This window comes from Cololabis saira, chromosome 12 (assembly GCF_033807715.1).
Source record: "Cololabis saira isolate AMF1-May2022 chromosome 12, fColSai1.1, whole genome shotgun sequence".
Lineage (NCBI taxonomy): Eukaryota > Metazoa > Chordata > Actinopteri > Beloniformes > Belonidae > Cololabis > Cololabis saira.
Window position 1 is genome coordinate 4,515,329 of NC_084598.1, and position 20,265 is coordinate 4,535,593.

Genomic DNA, 20,265 nt, shown 5'->3' on the forward strand with positions numbered 1-20,265 from the left:
TCGGCTGCAGCGCCACCAGCGCTGCCGTGGCGAACCTCAGACGGGGTGCAGGGATGGGTCGCGCCGCGGGTCCCGCCGCCTCGGGAGCCGTCGCTTGGCGGCCCGCAGCTTCTGCCTCCCGGCCTCTCAGCTGCGGCGCCGCCAGCTCCTCCCGCGTTGCTGCGGCGGCCCTCAGACGGGGTGCAGGGGTGGGTCGCCCCGCGGCCACCAGGGCTTCTATGGCGGCCAGCTGCCGCTCGCCCTGGTCCCGGAAGGCGGCCGCCATGCCCGCCATGGCCCGGGCGAGCGTGTCCAGGGCCCGCTCCATGCCTCTCTCCTCCATCCTTCGCGCCCCACGTTGGGCGCCAGTGTAGCAAGGCGAGTGCTACCGGGGCCGACCGAAGGATGGAGAGACACGGAGTTCAGTGCAGACCCTCTTTTATTCAAGTTAAACCGCCACACACGTGCAGAAGCACCTTCACCCAGCTTCTCCGACCCTTGCTGCTGGGCAGCCGTGCCTTATGAAGGCTGGCAGAGTGGAGAGGCTGATTGGGCCCACCTGTGCCCTAATCAGCCTGAGTGGCTGCAGCTCCTCCACTCTGCCACAACATAATAAAGTCCCAAAGTAAGTACCAATTACCAATCAAACTCTGACTGAAGACAATAATAAGAGGAAAAATAAAGTAATAAAATAAAATACAGGACACACAAAACAACAATAATAAAATACAATGAAATGAAATAAATAGAAAATAATAAAAAATAAAATAAACAGACATAAGAGGAACCCTAAATAAACTTAAAGTAGAAATGGTTAGCAATAATATCATACTTCTCAATAATTAAATTAAATCAAATTAAATTAATCTTCCAAGGATGCCAAAGAATTAACAAGAGAAAGAATAGGTTCCCGAATATGAGAAAACTTATCAGAGCAACCTCTAATACCGTATTTAATTTTCTCTAAATATAAAAAGGACATCAGGTCTTTCAACCAAGAATTGGGAGATGGAGGTTTTTGGTCCTTTCATTGAAGTAAAATACGTTTACGAGCTAGTGAGTAGATTTGTACATAAATTATATCCTGGCAAAAAACCCACTCCAGATCCAAGATCAGATCTGATCATAGGCGAGTGTGTGTGTGTGTGTGTGTGTGTGTGTGTGTGTGTGTGTGTGTGTGTGTGTGTGTGTGTGTGTGTGTGTTCAGGAATAGCATTCCGTTGCAAATTGGCAGCACGCTTCCACTGATTATCTTCCCCCTCAGTCATGTTGCTGCTGCTCCATCGTTGTCTCCTACTTCACCAGGAGATGCTGGGACACCCTGCAAACAGCAATATCAACTACCTGCTACTTGTTCCTTCTTTTATCTGACACTGAGATCCTTGATGAAAGCGTATGAAGTTTCCCGGGACAGAAAACTGGACTTACTGCATTTCCACTTGGTTATTGTCAAGGCCAATAAATCCAGAGGCTTAGCTTCATCACTGTATTAATTATTTCTCAAGTGGACATATAAAAACCTAACTTTTCAGTCACATTGGCAGACTGATCTAATCTGGGATGAATTACCCTGGAAACACATTTTCACCAATTTAAAATTTACCTCAAATAATCCTAATCATCAGTTTATTCATTTTAACTTTCTGCATAAAACTGATTTAACACCAAAAAAACAACATGCAATGAACAAAATCAATTCTCCTCTTTGCAGTTTTTGTTCAAGTAACACCACAGGATCATTCCTTCACATGTTATGGCAAAAAATCAGTATATATATATCCAATGTCACTGGAAAGGCAACCCTATGTTCTCCCAGGGTGCTCCTGATTATGATTATATGATGACTCTCAGATCAATACATTTACATTACAAAGACAAAGTTGTGTACCTGGCAGGATTAACAGCCGCTAAAAAAATGCTTGCTCTTTGATGGAAACCACCAACATGTCACTGGTTTAATCTGCTTATGGACGTTTAACATATGGAACTTTCAGTAACAAGAATTCATGGTGCGGGACCCAGGACATTAAAAATATGGACACATGCCATTGAAAACCTGAAAAACTGAATATTGAATGAACATTTATCAATTTTTTTGAAAATTTTTATTGTCTGTTTTGTCCTGTTGTTGTCTTGTTGGATCTGTCACGTCTGGGGTAAGGTGTGGACCCAAACGCAGGAGAGCAGGAGGCGGGAGGCAGGAGTCTGCAAAAAACAGGATTTATTCCAACAAAGGTAAAAACAAAGCGCTGCAGAGCAGGATCAAAACAAACTAAACGGGAATCAAAAACTTGGGGAGGAAAAACGTGGCAGGAAACATTAGGAACAAAACAGTACGGTCCGACAGGGAACAAGGGAATGACAAGACCAGATATACACAGGGGATAACGAGACATGACGAGACACAGGTGCAGACAATCAGGGCAGATGGGACACAGGTGGGGCAAAACAGAAACTCAAAGACTGGGGGGGAAGTGTCAAACCCTGGGTTATACAATTGCGTGTATAATTATTCGATTTAATTGTATGCATCAACAAAATAATAACAAACAGTTGATCACAAAAAAAGGAGATGCTTGGACACCCATGGGATTCTGCAGCACCTCTCCAACCTCAGCCTGAGCCAAAAGAAGCTTCCAGCGCTGTGAAAGACATCCTGATTTGGTCCAGTACTAAATCCCAAAACAATCTCACCCATGACTACACGCAGTACTGGAGTTGAGGGGGGATGAGGGGGGATGAGGGGGGATGGCATCCCCCCCCTAAAATAAAAACGGTCCAAATCATCCCCCCTGTAAAACTGCCATCCCCCCTTTCCATCCCTTATGTCATTTCATGAATAAATGTGGTTTTACTGCTATTTCAACATTTAGAGTCATCACCAGAAAAATAACACCAGAAAAATAACTTATTTGACAATTTTCACCTGAAATAAGTAGGAAAATCTGCCAGTGGGAGAAGATTTATCTTCTTATTACAAGCAAAAAAATCTTGTTCTACTGGCAGATTTTTCTACTTATTTCAAGTGAAAACCTACTTGAAACAGGTGAAAATTGTTGTTTTTTCCAGTGATGAGTCTTGTTTTAAGTGTAATGAGATTTTTTTTAACTAAAATGAGACATTTTAACTAGAAATAAGACAAATATACTTGTTAAAGGAGCATGAGGCAGGATTGAGGCAGGATTTATGAAAAAAATTCGTTTTAAGTTTTCTAGTAATAATGTCAGATGAAGCGTTCCAAACCAAAATGAATGAGCCCTCTAGCGTATCTCTCCACTGCCTTGAACAGGCTGTGTGCTGCAAAATGTGAAATAAGATCAATGTGTTATTATTCTACTTTATTTAAAATGCGTGATTGAAAGGTTTCTTCATACTGTGAAAGTAACATGCAAGTAGGGCTGGGCGATATATCGAGATTTTAATATATATCGATATATTTTCAAACACGATATGGTACGAGACAATATCGTTTATATCGATTTAAAAAAAAAAAAAAAAAAAAAAATGTTTACATTTTTTTTTTAATGATTTTGATATAGCTTATTTTGTGACAAATTGACTTGAATGTTTTATTTGAGATTTGCGCAAATGTTTTGTTATTTGCACAACTGTCAACCTCAGTGGAAAAGTCTGCCTGTTACTGTCTACATTGTATTAATTGCACAGTGTATTTTAATTTAATTGTTATGCAGGAAAGGGATATTTGTTTTATTTTATTCAAGAAGCATTTTTATTCTATATATGCAGGCAGCTTATTTTTATTTCATTTGTTTTATACATGTTGATATTGTGCAGACCTCTGTTAACAAAGGAACCTGTGTGACATTTGGCACGAGGCTTTGTATTAAAACTGACTGTTTTTTTAAGGGTTTGCCTCAGAAAAAAATGAAGCTAACAGAGATGCTATACTATAATGCTTTGGGGGAAACCCCAATTATGTCACAGAAAAAATATCGAGATATATATCGAGTATCGCCATTTAGCTAGAAAATATCGAGATATGACTTTTGGTCCATATCGCGCAGCCCTACATGCAAGGCTTGAATGTGGAAACGTGTGATCCTTGAGAGCAGTACTTATGAGCCCATGACGTCTCAGCATGGTCAGGGGGAGGAATAGATGTGTTTGCACCTGCGGAAACTTCAGAACTACTAACATTGCTACTAATTCCAAGACAAGTTTGGCTCTGCAAACAGTCTACACACATTCACTCATGTCATGTTCCATCCTGAGGCCCATTGTCTGCACACGACTCCACCAATGTTCTACGTTTCTACTCTCTCTTTCTGGGGGCTTGATAAGTGAGCTTATGGGTTCCTGCTCATGTAAAAAAACCAAAACAACATGAATGTGTACTAGAAATTTTCAGGAAATTTTTATATGGGCATGCCTTACTGCCCATTCGTCCCCTCTCGCTGCTTTGGTTTGGGGCTGTAGTGTTTGCGTTCGTGGTGGTTCTATGTCAGTTTGAGGTTTTTACGCTTGCATTTCATTCATTCCTGTACTCCCAATAGTTATTAATGGGGCGCGCTTTTGGCGTCTAGCGTCCCCACGGTGACACTTTTGACTGAGAAAAGTAATTCCCATCGAGGCACGGTGGAGACGCATCTAATGATGTATGGCATGCATGGGTGCACTTTCCGGTTCAGGCTATGTTAACAGATAGGTTTTTTTTCACCATGGTAAAAAACCCATCCGAATGAATGGGTCCATTTGGCCTGGATTTTGACATAAAATGTCCTTAAATCGCAGCTTCATGAAATTTGAATATATAGAAGTCCACAGCGTGCTGAGTCGGGGAACATTTGTACGATGTCTCTATGATAACTTGTTGCCTAGCATTAAGCGTCCAAAGTCAAATGGACGCTTGTCCATAAAAAAATTAAAAATGAATTGTACGGTTTGCTTTTTGGCGTCTAGCGTTGCCACGGTAACACTTTTGACTGAGAAAGGTAATGCCCATCAAGGCAAGTTGGAGACGCATTCCAACGATATATGCCATGCATGGGTGCACATTGCGGTCCGAGCAGCATTAACAGATGGTTTATTCACATGCTCCCCCATACAAATGCATAGGTTTTTGTTGCCATGGTAACAAGCCCCATAGGATAGAATGGGACAATTTGGCTTCAATATCTCAAAAGCTGTTAACGACAGCGTAATGAGACCTCTGTATGTTGCAGTCCATATCAAGCTGAGTCTTTTAACGTTGGAACAAAGTCTCTACGATACCGCGTTGCCGCGCAACAAGCGTCCAAAATTCTGTTAGTATCAAAATTAGCATAGTTGAATATCTCAAAAACCGTAATAGCTAGCATGATGAGACTAAAATATGATGTAGTACAACGCGTCCCGGGTTGGTCAATGTTATAATGATGTCTGTACGATGAACCGTTGCCTAGCAACTAGCGGCCAAATTAAAATAGATTTTTTTTTTAAATTGAAAGTTAAATATCGCAAAAACTCTAATAATTGGCATAATGAGGTTGTAAGGTCCGTTAGTGCCACTCGGGCCGAGTGTCTGAAAGTTTGAACGATGTCTCTACGATAAAGTTCGGCCGAGCAATAAGCGTCCGAATTTTCGCCTTTTTTTTTGCTTTTTGGCAACTAGCGTTGCCACGGTAACCCCTATTACTGAGAAAAGTAATGCCCATCGAGGCACGATGGAGACACATCCAACGATGTATGGCATACATGGGTGCACGTTGCGGTTCGGGCCGCATTAACGGACGGAAGAAAGTGCGGAATAATAATAAGAAAAGGGAAACCTTTTCTGTATACCATTATATCGCCTTCATTTTCATGTTTTTCCTCATTTTTTCGGGCGTGATTTATTTTTTGTGGATTTTTTTTTCCCACATCAGAGCGGGGTCATGCTGTACACCCGCTGGTGTGATGTGGGACTTTTGCGACTTTAGCTTGTTAGCAAAATGCTAGCAACATTGCCCTTTGGGCCATTGTGGACGATTGCAATATGGTCATGCCATTACTTGGCATGCCCATAAATATGTAGTTCAGTGCCCACTTATTTGAACCGTAGGACATTAAACTGACGGGGCTTTTGGTGCATGAACTCTAACATCTGTTCATTTACTCCTTTAGATTACTATTACAGAAAATATGTAAAAGGTTTAGAGAAAACTATAATAAACATGTTAAAGAACTGAACTACAAGTAAAACATGTGTTAAAACTGTGTTATTTTCATAATGACATTTCTGACATGTTACAGTCAAATTTAGCTATATTTAATTTGTCAATGATGGCTTACAGGCCATGGTGGCAACATCCAGTTGGCCTCTTTAAAACCAATGAGGAAATGCAGTTTATTCTAATAACCATTAGGGCCTGGCTCCAAAACGGAGCCTTTGGCCTTATTAGCTAAATATCAGTGTTCAGAGAGTCACCTTTTTCCTCAGACCCTATTGAGCCAACTTGGAAACATGAATCTAAAACAGCATCAGCTCCCACCACCGGCTTCAACACTCGTCTCCAGAGCTCCTTATTCTGGAGGAGAACCAAATTGATTTATTGGTACAGTAAGTTGGTAATAAGATTTGATTTGGAGACAAGGGTTTGCAGATCACAGTGCAAGCCTGAGAAGCCTCATGGTCATCACAATCACAGATGACAATGATCAAAACTGTCCATACACTGCAGGGTAATATTCAGTTGATCTACTTTTAATGTCTTTAATTTGGAAAGGCAGAACTTGGAAAATGTTCTGGAGCTATGCAACTTTATATCTAGTGCCACACGGCAAGTAGATCTGAAGTATGATGTTATCTATCTAGCAGTAGATCTGGAGTTGTGTAGATATGTTTCTGCTTGTTACCTAGCACTACATTCAAGTTAAAACTCAGTAGCTCCATTATTGGAAGTAAACTCAGAGGGATGTTTTCCTGGGCAAAGGCTGTGTTGTTACATACTGACTGCAGTGAAACAGCTTTAGATGTTGGCTGCAGAGTTAAAAGCATTGGCGCTTTGATTTCCTGTGGAACAGATGTAAACATCATTGTTGGTCCATATGCAGCTGAATCCAAAGCAGACTATTTAGCTCTGTTTTGTATGGATTTACATCAAATAGAATAAACTCCACTGCCCATCCTGTCAGGATATCTGGAATCGATATTCCTAGTACCCAAATGCATTGATTTATTCTATCCATTCATTTATTTTGGTAGCACATACTCCATAAAATAGATGAGCGTTCAGGAACTTCCCATGTTAATCGGAGCTGAAACATTCAGGTCCCCCGTCCTGGTCCCCATCAAAGACCTTTGGCTCATCTACGCTTGAGGGGCGGGTCTTACCCATGGATCAATTATTTTTATAGTAGAGTCTAGCGGGATACTACGGAAGAGTATTAGGGCCAGGCAGGAGAAAAAATAAAAAAAATATTTTAGAGGAGGAAGATTTTTTTTTCATTTCGCACTTCAAGAAAAAAGTCGAAATGTCGAGGAAAAAGTCGAAATTTCGAGAAAAAACTTGAAACATCGAGATTAATGTTGAAGTAAATTTCTCCTCAGTGGGATTAATACAGTCTATTCTATTCTATTCTATTCTAAGTACAATTTCGAGCAAAAAGTCGAAATGTTGAGAAAAAAGTTGAAATGTTGAGAAAAAAGTCAAATGACGAGCAAAAAGTGGAAATGTCGAAGAAAAAGTGGAAATGTCGAGATCAATGTTGAAGTACAATTTTGAGAAAAAAGTTGAAATGTCGAGAAAAAAGTCGAAATGTCGAGGAAAAAGTCGAAATGTCGAGATTAATATTGAAGTACAATTTTGAGAAAAAAGTTGAAATGTCGAGAAAAAAGTCGAAATGTCGAAGAAAAAGTTGTAATGTTGAGGAAAAAGTCGAAATGTCGAGATTAATGTTGAAGTACAATGTCGAGCAAAAAGTTGAAATGTCGAAGAAAAAGTTGAAATGTCGAAGAAAAAGGCGAAATTTTGACTTCATTCACGAAATTTCGACTTTATTCTTGAAATTGTATTTCAACATTAATCTCGAAATTTCGACTTTTTTCTCAACATTGTATTTCAACATTAATCTTGACATTTCAACTTTTTTCTCGACATTTCAACTTTTTTCTCGAAGTGCACAATAAAACAAAATCTTCCTCCGCTCAAATATGTTTCCTCCTGCCTGGCCCTGATACTCCTCCCTATAACACAGATGAGCGTTCAGGAACTCCCCATGTTTGTCGGAGCGGAGATGTTCTGTCTCTGGTCCCCGTCAAAGACCATTGGCTCATGTTGCGCTTGAGGGGCGGGTCTTACCCATGGATGTACGGCGGGATGCTGGTGCATGAGAAGTCCGAGCTTCGCGGCGGGCCCTGAAGGCAGCAGTGGGTCCTGGAGCGGCGCAGCGGCTGCGGCTCATCAGAGCGGGATTCTGCTCGACCGCTGCGGGACACGGATCCTCCCAGCTCCGCCTCAACCGCCAGGGAGATGCAAACAACCTTGTTTTAAAGCCGTGCAAACGTCGCTACGGGCCAAGATGACGGTGGATTTTGAGGACTGCATCAAGGACTCCCCCCGGTTCAGGTAAGAGAAACAAACTCCCGGCCAAGTGTCTCAGGAACTGTTGAACGCCCCGCACCGCTTTCTGCTGTGCGGGAGATACATTATCTTCTTCCCAGAATTAAACACGTCTCCTTGGACCGAATTGCGACACGTTGCGCCTTTTTAAAAGATAAACAAATAAATAAAATAATGCATTTGTTTCAATGATTGCATAAAGTTTGATGAGGAGCTTTTGTGCGCATCTTCTAATACAATGATATGGTGATGTTGAGTCACATGGACTGAGCTGGAGCTGCTGGTAGAAAAACCTCCAATAGTTACATCTTTCCCCATCCATTCACATCTAACACACGCTGCTATCTTTGATTTGTGGGAATTTATTTCGGCTACTTTAATGCTTTGTGACCAGGGGCGTCTCCAGACATGTTTCCTAGGGGGGGCCAGATGGGGCCCCTTCAATTCTTGGGGTGGAACCAAAACTCAAAGCAATCATTACAGGATTTTATTATACTGTTGTAGTATACAGGCTCAGAAATACTTTTTTTTTTTTTTTTAATTTCTTTTAAATTAAACTTGTCTGCATGTATATTAATGGTTGATACCGATGATGAAAACCCTAAGGCATATATATATATCATATATATTTATTTTATTAATATACATTTATTTTTTATATTTATTTATTTTGTATTATTAGGCTCAGAAATACTTTTTTTAATTTCTAACTTGTCTGCATATATATTAATGGTTAATACCATGTTGGTAAAAACCTAAGGCATATATATATATATATATATATATATATATATATATATATGCGCACATTTTTAATATATAATATAGATCATATATATTTTAATATATCATATATATTTTATTTATATATATATATATATATATATATATCATATATATTTTATTTATATATATATATATATATATATATATATATATTTTTTTTTTTTCTTTTTTTTTAATAATTTTATTGTTAGGCTCAGAAATACTTAAAAAACGCCGACTGATATGCATTTGGCCCAAATGATTTGGGATGAAACGCATAATGGACGATAACTGACCGGCAAGTGTTTTTTTTTCTCTTTTTATTGAGGCCAGTGGGGTGGCCAGCAAATTTGTAGGGGGGGCCATGCCCCCCCTGCCCCCTGCCCCCCCCCGGTGGCGCCACTGTTTGTGACAGAGACTCATCCTGTAACTCTGAAGTGACTTCCGTTATAGATGAGCGCCAGTGATCAATATAGTTAACAGTTTGCTCACTTTAGCTAATTTTATAGTTGTATATTATTATTATTTAAAATTAGCCAAAGGAAACACACTAAATATTCCTTTCTGACAAACTTGTAAGCCAATTTAAAAGGGAAAAGGATTATGATTAATTCTCTATCAATCCCATTTTTTAATAATGAATTGATAGTTTGAGCTCTGGCTCAAACAGCGGATCAGGGGAAACTGAAGATTTCCACACAGACTGTGCCAAATCCTCTGACTGCTGCACAGCAAAGGTTACATAAATAAGGCAGGAATTTTCTACACCCACATCTAAGCCTGTTCTCTGATCCCGTATTGTGAGAGCCGTCTGGCCGTGAGGGGAGCGCAGGTCTGCTCTCTTCTCAGTCTCTCAGAGATGCAACCCTTTTCTTTATTTGTAAAGAAAACTTTGAAATGAATCCCTGTAGAGGTGCTTTATTTTGATGCTTTGATTGATCAAAAAACAAGCAAACAAACAAAAAAACAGGCTTCTCATTTTCATGTATAACCTATTCTAGGGCAGATTTAAAAACCTCAACTAAATAGATTACGCCTGGTCTTTGGCTCCAGAAATCTGCATTCACTTTCAGACTTTTCTCTAATCTTTTCTGGCTCTGTGAAAAGAAATGCAGAGATATTCATGTAAGAGGAAAAGGGTCAAATAAACCTGATTTAATTGGATGATCTACAAGTGTGCCCACATCTTTTAAATCAGAATCAGAATCAGAAAAGCTTTATTGCCAGGTCAGACATAGACATAAAGCAGATGTTTCGGAAGGTTGTTGGTCTGGAGTGTTCAGGTGTGCGTTAGCGCAAAGGAGGAACGATATCAGCAAATCAGAGGAGCAAATGTTGCTGTCCATTTATCTGGGAGTGGTTATAAAACCATTTCCAAACAGTTTGGAGTCCACTATTTAACAGCGGGAAAGTGGAAAGCATTCAAGACAGTTGTGAATCTTCCCAGCAGTGGAGTTCCCAGCGAGTTCACCTCATGCTCAAACTGCAAAAAAAACCCAAACAACCTCAAGAGCTGCATATCAGACTCTACAGGTTTCACATGGCAAATGTGAAAAAGTCTGTTTCTTTCAGAAAATAAAATGAGACCATGGCTTAAGTTGTTAAATTTGATTTGAACCAACTGCATCACTTCTGGAGCGATGACCTCAGACACACAAAAGCTCAAAGAGGAGATGTTTGACCAAAACTGATACCACTACATTTAATCAAAACCAAACATAGCGAACAACACCTTCTACCAACTATGAAGCACGGTGGTGGGAGCATCATGATTTGGACCTGGGCACCTTGTGGATAATTTTCAGATGCAGATCATTTTCATATTTTACGACTTTCAAAACAAAGTGTTAAACGTAAAGCAGAAATACATAAAAGCTGTAAGTGAGAATATATTTGGCTGTTTTCTCACACTGCCTTTGTGAACTCCTGCAGATAAAATCTTTAAAATAAAGGACCTCTTACTTGGCAGGAGTGCAGTTTTTACACTCCTGGAAGTCACATCACTTAACCCACTCCCTTCTTTTTTCATATTAGTTTTTTTATTCTAAGCATTGTAGCAACAGGCGCTGTGAGACAAGAGGGCTAAGGAAACGCCTCCCTGATTATTTGGAGCTGTAGGACTTCTGACTGTCTCTGTTGCATGTGGCAGGAGTTATCTCCTATCTACAAACTTGGAATGAAAATAGAACTCCTCCTTGTGCATTGAGGAGATTTTTTTTTTTTTACAATTTTCTTGTTGCCAGAGCGTGATGTTTTCATAAGTGCGCTTTCATCCAGCTTACAGTCAGTTAGGAGTCTTTTATCCGCTGCCTCACACATTTAAATGAGTACCAGGGATGCTGAAGGAGACAAAGAGTTCTAGCACTCACTGAAGTCTTCAACGGCGTCACGGAGAGCCTTTTTACGCCTCCTTTGTGGAGTTAAAAGCAGAGCTACAACATGTAGAGTTATGTAACAGCCCCGGAGGTGGATGACTGGAAGGAAGCAAGAAAATCAGGGTTTTTCTCTGTCAGGATTGGCGTGATGACACGCCGCCGTTTCCCACGCTTATGGAACCGAGCAGGAAATCAGCTCTGCAGTCGTCCGTGACGCATGACTTCTCTGTTTGTCAGCGAGAGCGAAGACTGCTTATCAATTGATTGCCTTGTGTAGGAAAACAGTAAATGGGTTTTTGTTGCTCCCTTAAAGTCTCGATAGACCCAAGTGTGGCACAAAACATGCAGCCGAGACAGAACTATTCTCAAATGCTTAAATGTATTTCAAATGTATACAAATGATTGTAGGTTGCAGAGTGTATTAAGGGCCTTTATTTGGAAAAATTAGATGTCATTTTGACTTTTTCTGTCTTTGTAGCCCCCTGACTTGGCTGATAAGGCATTCACCTGTGACTGAGATTAAAAAAAAAAAAAGATATCTATACTTGCCTTGTCTTTGGGGAGTTTCAAGATTATTGCTCACAGATGCAGCTGATTTGAGGTGAATGTACAATAAAAGGATGAATGAGATTAAAAAAACAGACCTCAGGTTTTTTTTCTAGCTATTTTCAGGGCTGAATGCCCCCCCCCCCTAAAAAAAAAAAGCATTAGGGTTGCATTGAAGACTTGATGGATATTTTCTACTTTTATTAATTTGTCTTTCTGTGCCTTGTGAAGTGTTCTTGTTTGCTTGTTCAGGCTTCATTGAATTATTACCAGTTTCGTCAGTTTTAATCATCAGTGTTTTAACATGTCTTAAACATGATCATAAGAGTGCACCAAACCTGTTTGATCACTAGTGATCCCCACAACTTGGATAACTTGAACGAATGTTTCTGTCCAACGTTCACAATCCCCACGAGCATGTAAGAAGCATTCAGCCTTCATCATGCGCAATGCTGTGGGTGGATTTTCCTTCTTGTTTCCTTTTTATAGTGGCAACATTTCAGTCTTGGTCTAACTGGATCTCAGTGCTGCATTCGACACGGTCGACCAGAACATCTTGACAGAGCGGTTGAAGAACTGGATGGGACTTTCTAGTACAGCTCTTACTTGGTTAGAGTCCTCTCTAAAGGACAGGAACTGTTTTGGGTCTTTAGGTAACTACAAATCAGAGCCAACAAAATTAACATGTGGAGTTCCTCAAGGTTCAGTTCTGGGGCATCTGATGTTTAACATCTATATGCTCCCACTTGCTCAAATTATGAAGAAGAACAAAATGTGTTACCATAACTACGCAGATGACACACAAATCTATATAACCATCTCACCATGAGACTATAATCCAGTTCAAACATTGATCAAATGCATTGATCAAATTAAAAAGTGGATGTGCCAGAATGTACTTTAGTTAAATGAAGACAAAACCGAAATAGTGTTTGGAGCCAAAAAAGAAAGAATAAAAGTCAGCATTTAAAGCAGTTAAGCTAAAAACCAAGACCCAAGCCAGACATCTGGGAGTAGAACCAGCTTTGTTTCCATGTGTTTTTGTGAATATATGATACATCCAGAAGTCTATTCATTTCCATGGGAAACTCCCTGGTCTTTGATGTAGAACATGCTAATGTCATTTCTGTAGGAACCTCCGTAATCTCTGACATCACTGCTCCTCCTGTTGCTGTTTGGCAGAGCTTAATGGGTTTTGGAGAGAAGGCCAACTCTGTCCTAGCGTTTATTACTTACAAGCACAGTGGGAGTAGCAAGCAAATGTCCTTCAGTTGTTTGACTATGTAGTGAAATTGTACTAGTTGTACATGTAAGCTGTCAGTTAGAAAGTAGAAAATACGTTTATTTCCCAGCTACAAGTTGGCACTGGCACTGGCACTGTTGGCATTGGGCTCATGGAAGGCCAGCGAGCTGGAAAGAACTGCACACCCAAGTGTTGGACATCAGGGCACATCGTCCGCATTTCATATGCAACAATGAGGGGCAAGTGGAAACAAGGCCTTTGTCCATTTGATGCATCTGAGTCATTTATGGGATATATGTGTGTGTGTGTGTGTAGTCTGAAACTGGTGTGAGATGTTTCCATCAACATAAGGATTTAATGACCCAATACTTCCTGAATAACCTGGGTGTGTAGATGCTGTTACTGTCAGTGATGCTGTGCACATCTGTGTTGGCATGGACTCTTTACACTGCTGTGTGTGTTTGCTGTGACAATACACTAAAGCAGGCCGCGTTTGAGCCGTCGTCCACCCGTGGACCTGTGAATTTGACGCCACGCTTTTGGAGGCTGATATTAAACAAAAAGACACTGGAAGTCTTCATCAGGACTTACATGACCACTTATCTCTGGCTCTAGAATTTCTAAATTGCGTAGAATATTTTATGCCTAACTCTCAAAGCATGTAGAGCTTGAAGGATATTCCAGTTTCGGCGTCCCTGCTTGTTCTTTCCCCCGAGCTTCCAGTTCTTCAGCAGAATATGTCTATTGTTCAGGGAGTTTGCCGCTTCCGCTGGGAGACAAGACTCCCTTCTCTTGTGTCTCAATGGCCCGGGGCACAAGGTTCTCCCATGTCGGCATCTGGGGGCAGAGAGCTGAGACGGAGCTCCTCATCACGATGACGGGAGTCTCATTGAGTCACGGAGCGGAGCGGGAGAACCCCGACGGGCGGGAAATCCAAGGCCAGTGACCTGTAGCGCTCGCTGCTTTTCAATCTCCAGCATCTGTGAGAAAATAAGTGGACGGAGGAACATGTGACAGCGAGTCAGAATACAGGGTCAGGGAAGGGCACATGTGGGAAACGTCTAGACTGAAGGAATGACTGTCATTTGTGATTCAAGTGCTGATCAGATAGTGTGGTAGATGCAATTGGAATAATGAAATAGTCCAGTGGGTCCACATGACTTTAGAATGAACAGAATTTTCTCCTCTTGCATCTGAAAGTGCAACCCACTCTGGTGGTTGCTGCTTCACTTTTATAGAAAGAAAAATAACTTAATTCAGCAACAGTTGATTTCTTACATACAGGACTGTTTCAGAAAATTAGAATATTGTGATAAAGTTCTTTATTTTCTGTAATGCAATTTAAAAAAAAAAAAAAAAAAAAAAAAAAAAAAAGTCATACATTCTGGATTCATTACAAATCAACTGAAATATTGCAAGCCTTTTATTATTTTAATATTGCTGATTATGCTTTACAGTTTAAGATTAAGATTCCCAGAATTCAAATTTTTTGAGAAAAGATATTTGAGTTTTCTTAAGCTGTAAGCCATGATCAGCAATAATAAAAGGCTTGCAATATTTCAGTTGATTTGTAATGAATCCATAATGTATGACATGTTTGCATTACAGAAAATAAAGGACTTTATCACAATATTCAAATTTTCTGAGACAGTCCTGTATGTGTCTCTTAGTGATGTTGATTCCTTCCCCCGTATTTTTCTAAGTTTATACTTTTTTTCCCCTCCCAGAATGCGTCTTGAGAATTTTTTAAGATTTTAAATTTAGTTTCAGAAAGCCAGCAGTCGAAACAATAAAAATGTGCTATACACAGCACTTTTGGTTGTTGTGTAAGCTATACTAAAAATCAAAACAGAAGTAGAATAGACAAATTGTAAATGATATTCCACATAAAAACACATTTTGAAGCAGAACACAGGAGCTTTGTGTCTTCGTGGAGGTTGGCAAGCTTTTCTGATTCTCCACCGTTTGCTCTTGTTCGATCTCATTTCTCCACTTCGAACCCTGGGTGGTGCATCGGTGGTCGTCCATGTGGGAATTACAGAAGGAAGTTTTGTGTATGCAGAAGGTGCGACGCTAAGAGTCCTCGTGGGAATTCTCTGGTATGGGGCTCGTCCTGGCTCCCAGTCGTGACGGATCGTCTCAGAGCCTCTTGTTTCTGGAATCTGCATCTCCAGCTGCAGAGCTGGAAGGGCTTTTTACTGCAAGGTCTTTTCGCTTCTGCTCCATTTCAGACTGACCTCCTTTCCTCTTGAATCTGTGTCAGCGGCTCTTCTGTTCAGCCAAGGGTGCTTTTCCCAGGACTTTGACTGTCCAGTCAAGGGTGGGAGATGCAACACGGTTAGAACACAGGAAACACTGAGTTGATCACCAGGAAACTCCCACAAATCACCTCATTATTCCTGATTATTTGTTTGCTTTATTTGATTCTTGTTCCACGCTGCATATTGTTACTCAGAGGGGCATCAGGATGATGCTCTTTAGGAAGTCCTGGCATTAGTTTAATGATGAGTCTAATGTACGTCATTGTTGTGAGTGTATTCTGCTGTTTTATCTATGTACTCGGTTTAATGAAAGCCTAAGCTCGTTGGTGCTGGCCTGTTGGCTTTTCAGCATCTTGTTGAGGGTCTGTGTGAGCCGGCTGTGCCGCAGGTAATGAAAGTGACGGGGATTAAGTGGGCCCAGTAATATTCGAACGACTGCCTGTCTTAATCGGGGATTGGCCCACATTTGCAGCACAATCCCATGATCGGCAAGGTGTCGCACCTGCCGGCTTAACACCCATTTGTTGTCATCATCCTGATGTGAAGGACCACAAACAGATCCAGTGATACTGAAAACAGTGTGATTTCCACATGCCGGCGTTGCCGCCCTCCTGCTGAGCATCATTGGCTAAGAAGGTCTTTTATCTCCTCAATAGCACGTCAGATCAAGCCTTTCCCGTTTGGACCCTCTAAGCTGGCAGGCTCCTGAATATGTCTGGCAGCTGTTGAAGGTCACTGCACAGAGATGACAGAGAAAGTATATGTCTTCTCTGCAAATACTGAGCCCGCCTCAGGAGTCTAAATTTACAGCACATGGGAGTGGAGCGAAACCACCTTGTAGCTTCCAGGCCAAGCTCGTACGACATGGTTTTCAGTGTTGGCAGATGATAGTATTATGCACATTATATGCTGTGATTCAGGAGTTTGCCCAGACTCAACCTTTTGCTTACTACTACTACTAGTGTCATGCTTTTATCCAGAGCGACTTACATCTGAGAGAAAAACACAAAAAGAAATCACATAGGAGGTCCAGCTGGATCAGTGCAGGTCAGACTGCTGAGAGTCCAGTTGGACACACGTGCTGTAATGCTAGTGTTAGAATTAGTTTTTTATTTTAGTTTTTTTCCTTTGCCCAACCCAACAGTCCCTTTTTATACAAGAAAGCTACGTCAAAAAAGACACCATCTTGTCATAAGTGCATGCAGCTTACTCAGTGCTGTGTCCTGCAAAGAGCTGGACAAATGTTCTACCTAATTCTGATGAGCAGAGAAGTTTACTTGATGCAGAAGTGTTCCTTGAAGAGCTGAGTCTTTAGCTTGCTCTTAAAACTAGGTACAGACCCTGCAGATCGGACAGAGTCCGATCCTATCTAGTCTTTATCAAGCAATTACAGCTGCCATGGAAGTTTTATAGAGAGAGGTGTCTCTTCTGTCATTGATGTCAGACGATGATATAAGTAGCTCCTTGTGAATTGAGACCTATGAGCAGACTAAGGCCCAGTCCCAATCCCCCCCTCTAGTCCTACTTTTCAGCTCTACCCCTAAATTTTGCGCGTTCCCGTGAGGGTAGTGATGTCCCAATTCCTCTTTGCATGTAGGGCTAGTGGGGATATCGAGGGCTAGGGAGTATGAATCTAGCTCTTCACAGTGAGGGATTTCAGATTCTGACTCACCGACCGAGGGCTAGAAAAATTTCCCAGAATGCTTTAGGTCATCATTTGCAGACTGAATCAAACAAAAAAACATGGCGGACATTTCTAATTTTTAGTGAATAAAATGAATATTTTGAGTTAGTTTCTGCATAAAAACGCATTTGGATTACATTTCTAGCGAGAAATATATATTTTACTTTCATAATATTCACTCAGTGAAAGTACAGAATCACTCGCTTGCTCGTTTTTTCAGATCTTGCCAGAATAAAGGCTGATTTATGGTTCCGCGTTACACCAACGCAGAGCCTACGGCGTAGGTTACGCAGCGATTTAACGCGGAACCATAAATCAGCTCCCCAGCCGGCGGCTCTTCTCATCCCGAAAACATCGGAGCAGATTTGTTAACAGGCGTTATTTGGATAAACTGAGCCCAGGTTGGGGATCTTAACGGTTACTTTTACGCCTGGAAAAAATATTAAAACTTAATAAAGTGGCATATTAACAGCGCTACAGCTGAAATTAAAACAGCTTTTAGCTCTGGGCTTCCTGATATGGTGTGACGTTTGTGCAAACGTAACTACGCAGTCGCTTACGTACCTGAACGTGAACCACGCAGTGACGTAGCAAGTGGTGTCCCAATCCCTAGGGAACATTACAGGGGCCCTACCTATTTTTAGGGCTAGTGGTAGAAAGTAGGGGGTGTATTGGGATTGGCCCTAAAAGAACCTACAGTTTATTTCCTCCCCTCCTCTCTGATTGCTTCTAGCTTCTTGTAAATGGTTTCTCACTACAGAACATCTGTCGACTCTTCTAAAAAAATTGATCTTGCTCAATAGCCATCATCGTTGAGTGGAGTCGTTAAAGGGAGAAGAGTAGTTGAGCATTGGCAGGAACAACTTTTCTTCTGAGGTTTCCTGTCCTCAGTATCCTAACAGACCCTGCGACGGTACAGGCGTGCAGACAAATGTTTGGGGTTTCTTTTTTTTTTTTTTTTGAACCTCAGCTTTTCGGGAAAGTGGTCCTTTTTTGCTTATTAAAAAAAATTCCACTTGCCTGCGAGTGGGGGCCAGTGCTGAGCTGCTGAGCCGTGAATGTTGCAAATCAGGTCACAGAACACTTGTGATTATTTTCTACAATGTTGCACAAGGTATGTTTTATTAATACTTTCTGCATCCTGGACGTGTTAATTGTTGATTTATGTAAATGGGGGTTAATCCCTGTTGAAATGCTTTGGGATGTGGCGATGATGTCACCCTTTTGTGTCTTTGTTGTTGATGGAGGCGATTCGCTGCAGGAGCCCAGACTGTCCCCCTCATTTCACTTTAATGAATAGCAAGACATTTCACATACTGCACACACAAAGAACTATGAAAAGCAGGGTGCTGCATACCAAACACTACTAATCTGCTTCTGCTGGACATCCTGAGAGGTGGCAAGAGCTTGGACCGACTTGCACTGATCATTGACATGTGGTCAATGATCAGTTTTAGTTGTGCTGAAAAATAAAAACCAACCGCCACAGCTGCCGCTTCGCCCAGTTTTGCATTTTTATTTATTTATTTTTGACCTCTTTTGGACCAGCTATCCTGTGTTGCCAGACGGAGAACATGCTGTGAAACATACAGTGACTCAGGTCTATGGCAACACCTTGAGCCCTAAATGATGGATGAGTTATTGTACGTTGATATTAGTATTCCTTGCACACCCTGTGGTGGAAGAGAGCAGCAATACCTAATACGAGGCAGGGGAGTCTGAAAACGAAAGCTGGGCCAGTGAACACAGCGTCTCACACACCAAAGTAGATTTTTTATGGTGATAATTCCAACCCCTTGCTTTCATTTCGCAGTGTGACTCAACAAAATCGTTGAAAACATGCTTTTTGTTTTTCCTGGCTGGATTGGATTATATTAGAACATCTGATCTCAATTCTTAAGTGCTGGACATATCAGATGTCCTGTACTGTTTGTTGTAGAAAATTCACTTTTCCTTTTGATATGTAAGGGAAGGGGTCCAATTTGCCCCGAGACGGGTCAGATCATGTGTTCTGGCACAGAACATCTGGAATCATGTGAGGAACACTGGCTTCCCGGAAGATGGCTAATGAATTTCAACTCACCTTCGGCTTTTTGTAACCTTGGAGTGAAAGCGTCTGTTGAATTGCACCTTTATGGAGGGTGTAGGCTTTTGAATTGGACTATAATTCTGATTCAGTTTAAACCAACTGTCATTGAGGCATCATAACGTAGAGCCGTTAACACAGGCTGTGTGATGAGCTGACAGGACGATAGTGCGGCTCTGAAAGCAGTACAAAGGACTTTAGTTCTTGGAATTGATCAGTTTCAATTTCATTTGAAGGAATATTTGCTTGCTTTTATAAAGTTTCATCTAGCGGCGGCGATTTACTGTGCCTGCTATCGAACGGAAACCCGACAAGTTCCAGCTGCCGGTGGTCAGAAAATGCATATCACTTACGGTACCATGGGACACAATGGCCCAGAACTCTCAGAGCTAGAGCAGACATCACGGCAGAGGCAGCTAAGATCCTTAAGTATGGACGGAAGAGAGAATGTGATTCTCCTCCACTGCCTACAGCCGTCCCAAAGTGCTAAAAGTCGGAAAAGTTCCTCTGTGCTGCTTTAAGACAGGTCATTATTGAAACTACTTACTGTATACTACAGACATTCACTGGTTTTTCCTAAATTACAGTATGCAGAAGGCAAACAATTGCAGAATCAGTAGATGCAACCCCAACCCCCCAGATAATGTCTTACTTCCATGAAAATTTCCAGTTTGCAACTGACCAATGAACATTGCAAACTGTATCCCATAATCCAATGTGCCTCTAGAGCAGATGCATTCACAGCGGCCATGTGACCGGTTTCCAGTTGTGCCGTAGCTTTTTTCG

The 20,265-nt window shown here is 41.2% G+C and overlaps 1 protein-coding gene across 1 annotated transcript in view; it reads left to right on the top strand.

Annotated features, from left to right (window-relative positions):
- The first annotated feature begins 8,330 nt into the window (after positions 1-8,330).
- acap3a (ArfGAP with coiled-coil, ankyrin repeat and PH domains 3a) overlaps positions 8,331-20,265 on the top strand; it is a 119,927-nt gene continuing 107,992 nt past the window's right edge. Inside the window, exon 1 of the mRNA XM_061735207.1 lies at positions 8,331-8,525. Coding sequence (XP_061591191.1) covers positions 8,479-8,525 — 47 coding nt within the window. The 5' untranslated portion in view covers positions 8,331-8,478. The remainder of the gene's footprint in view (positions 8,526-20,265) is intronic.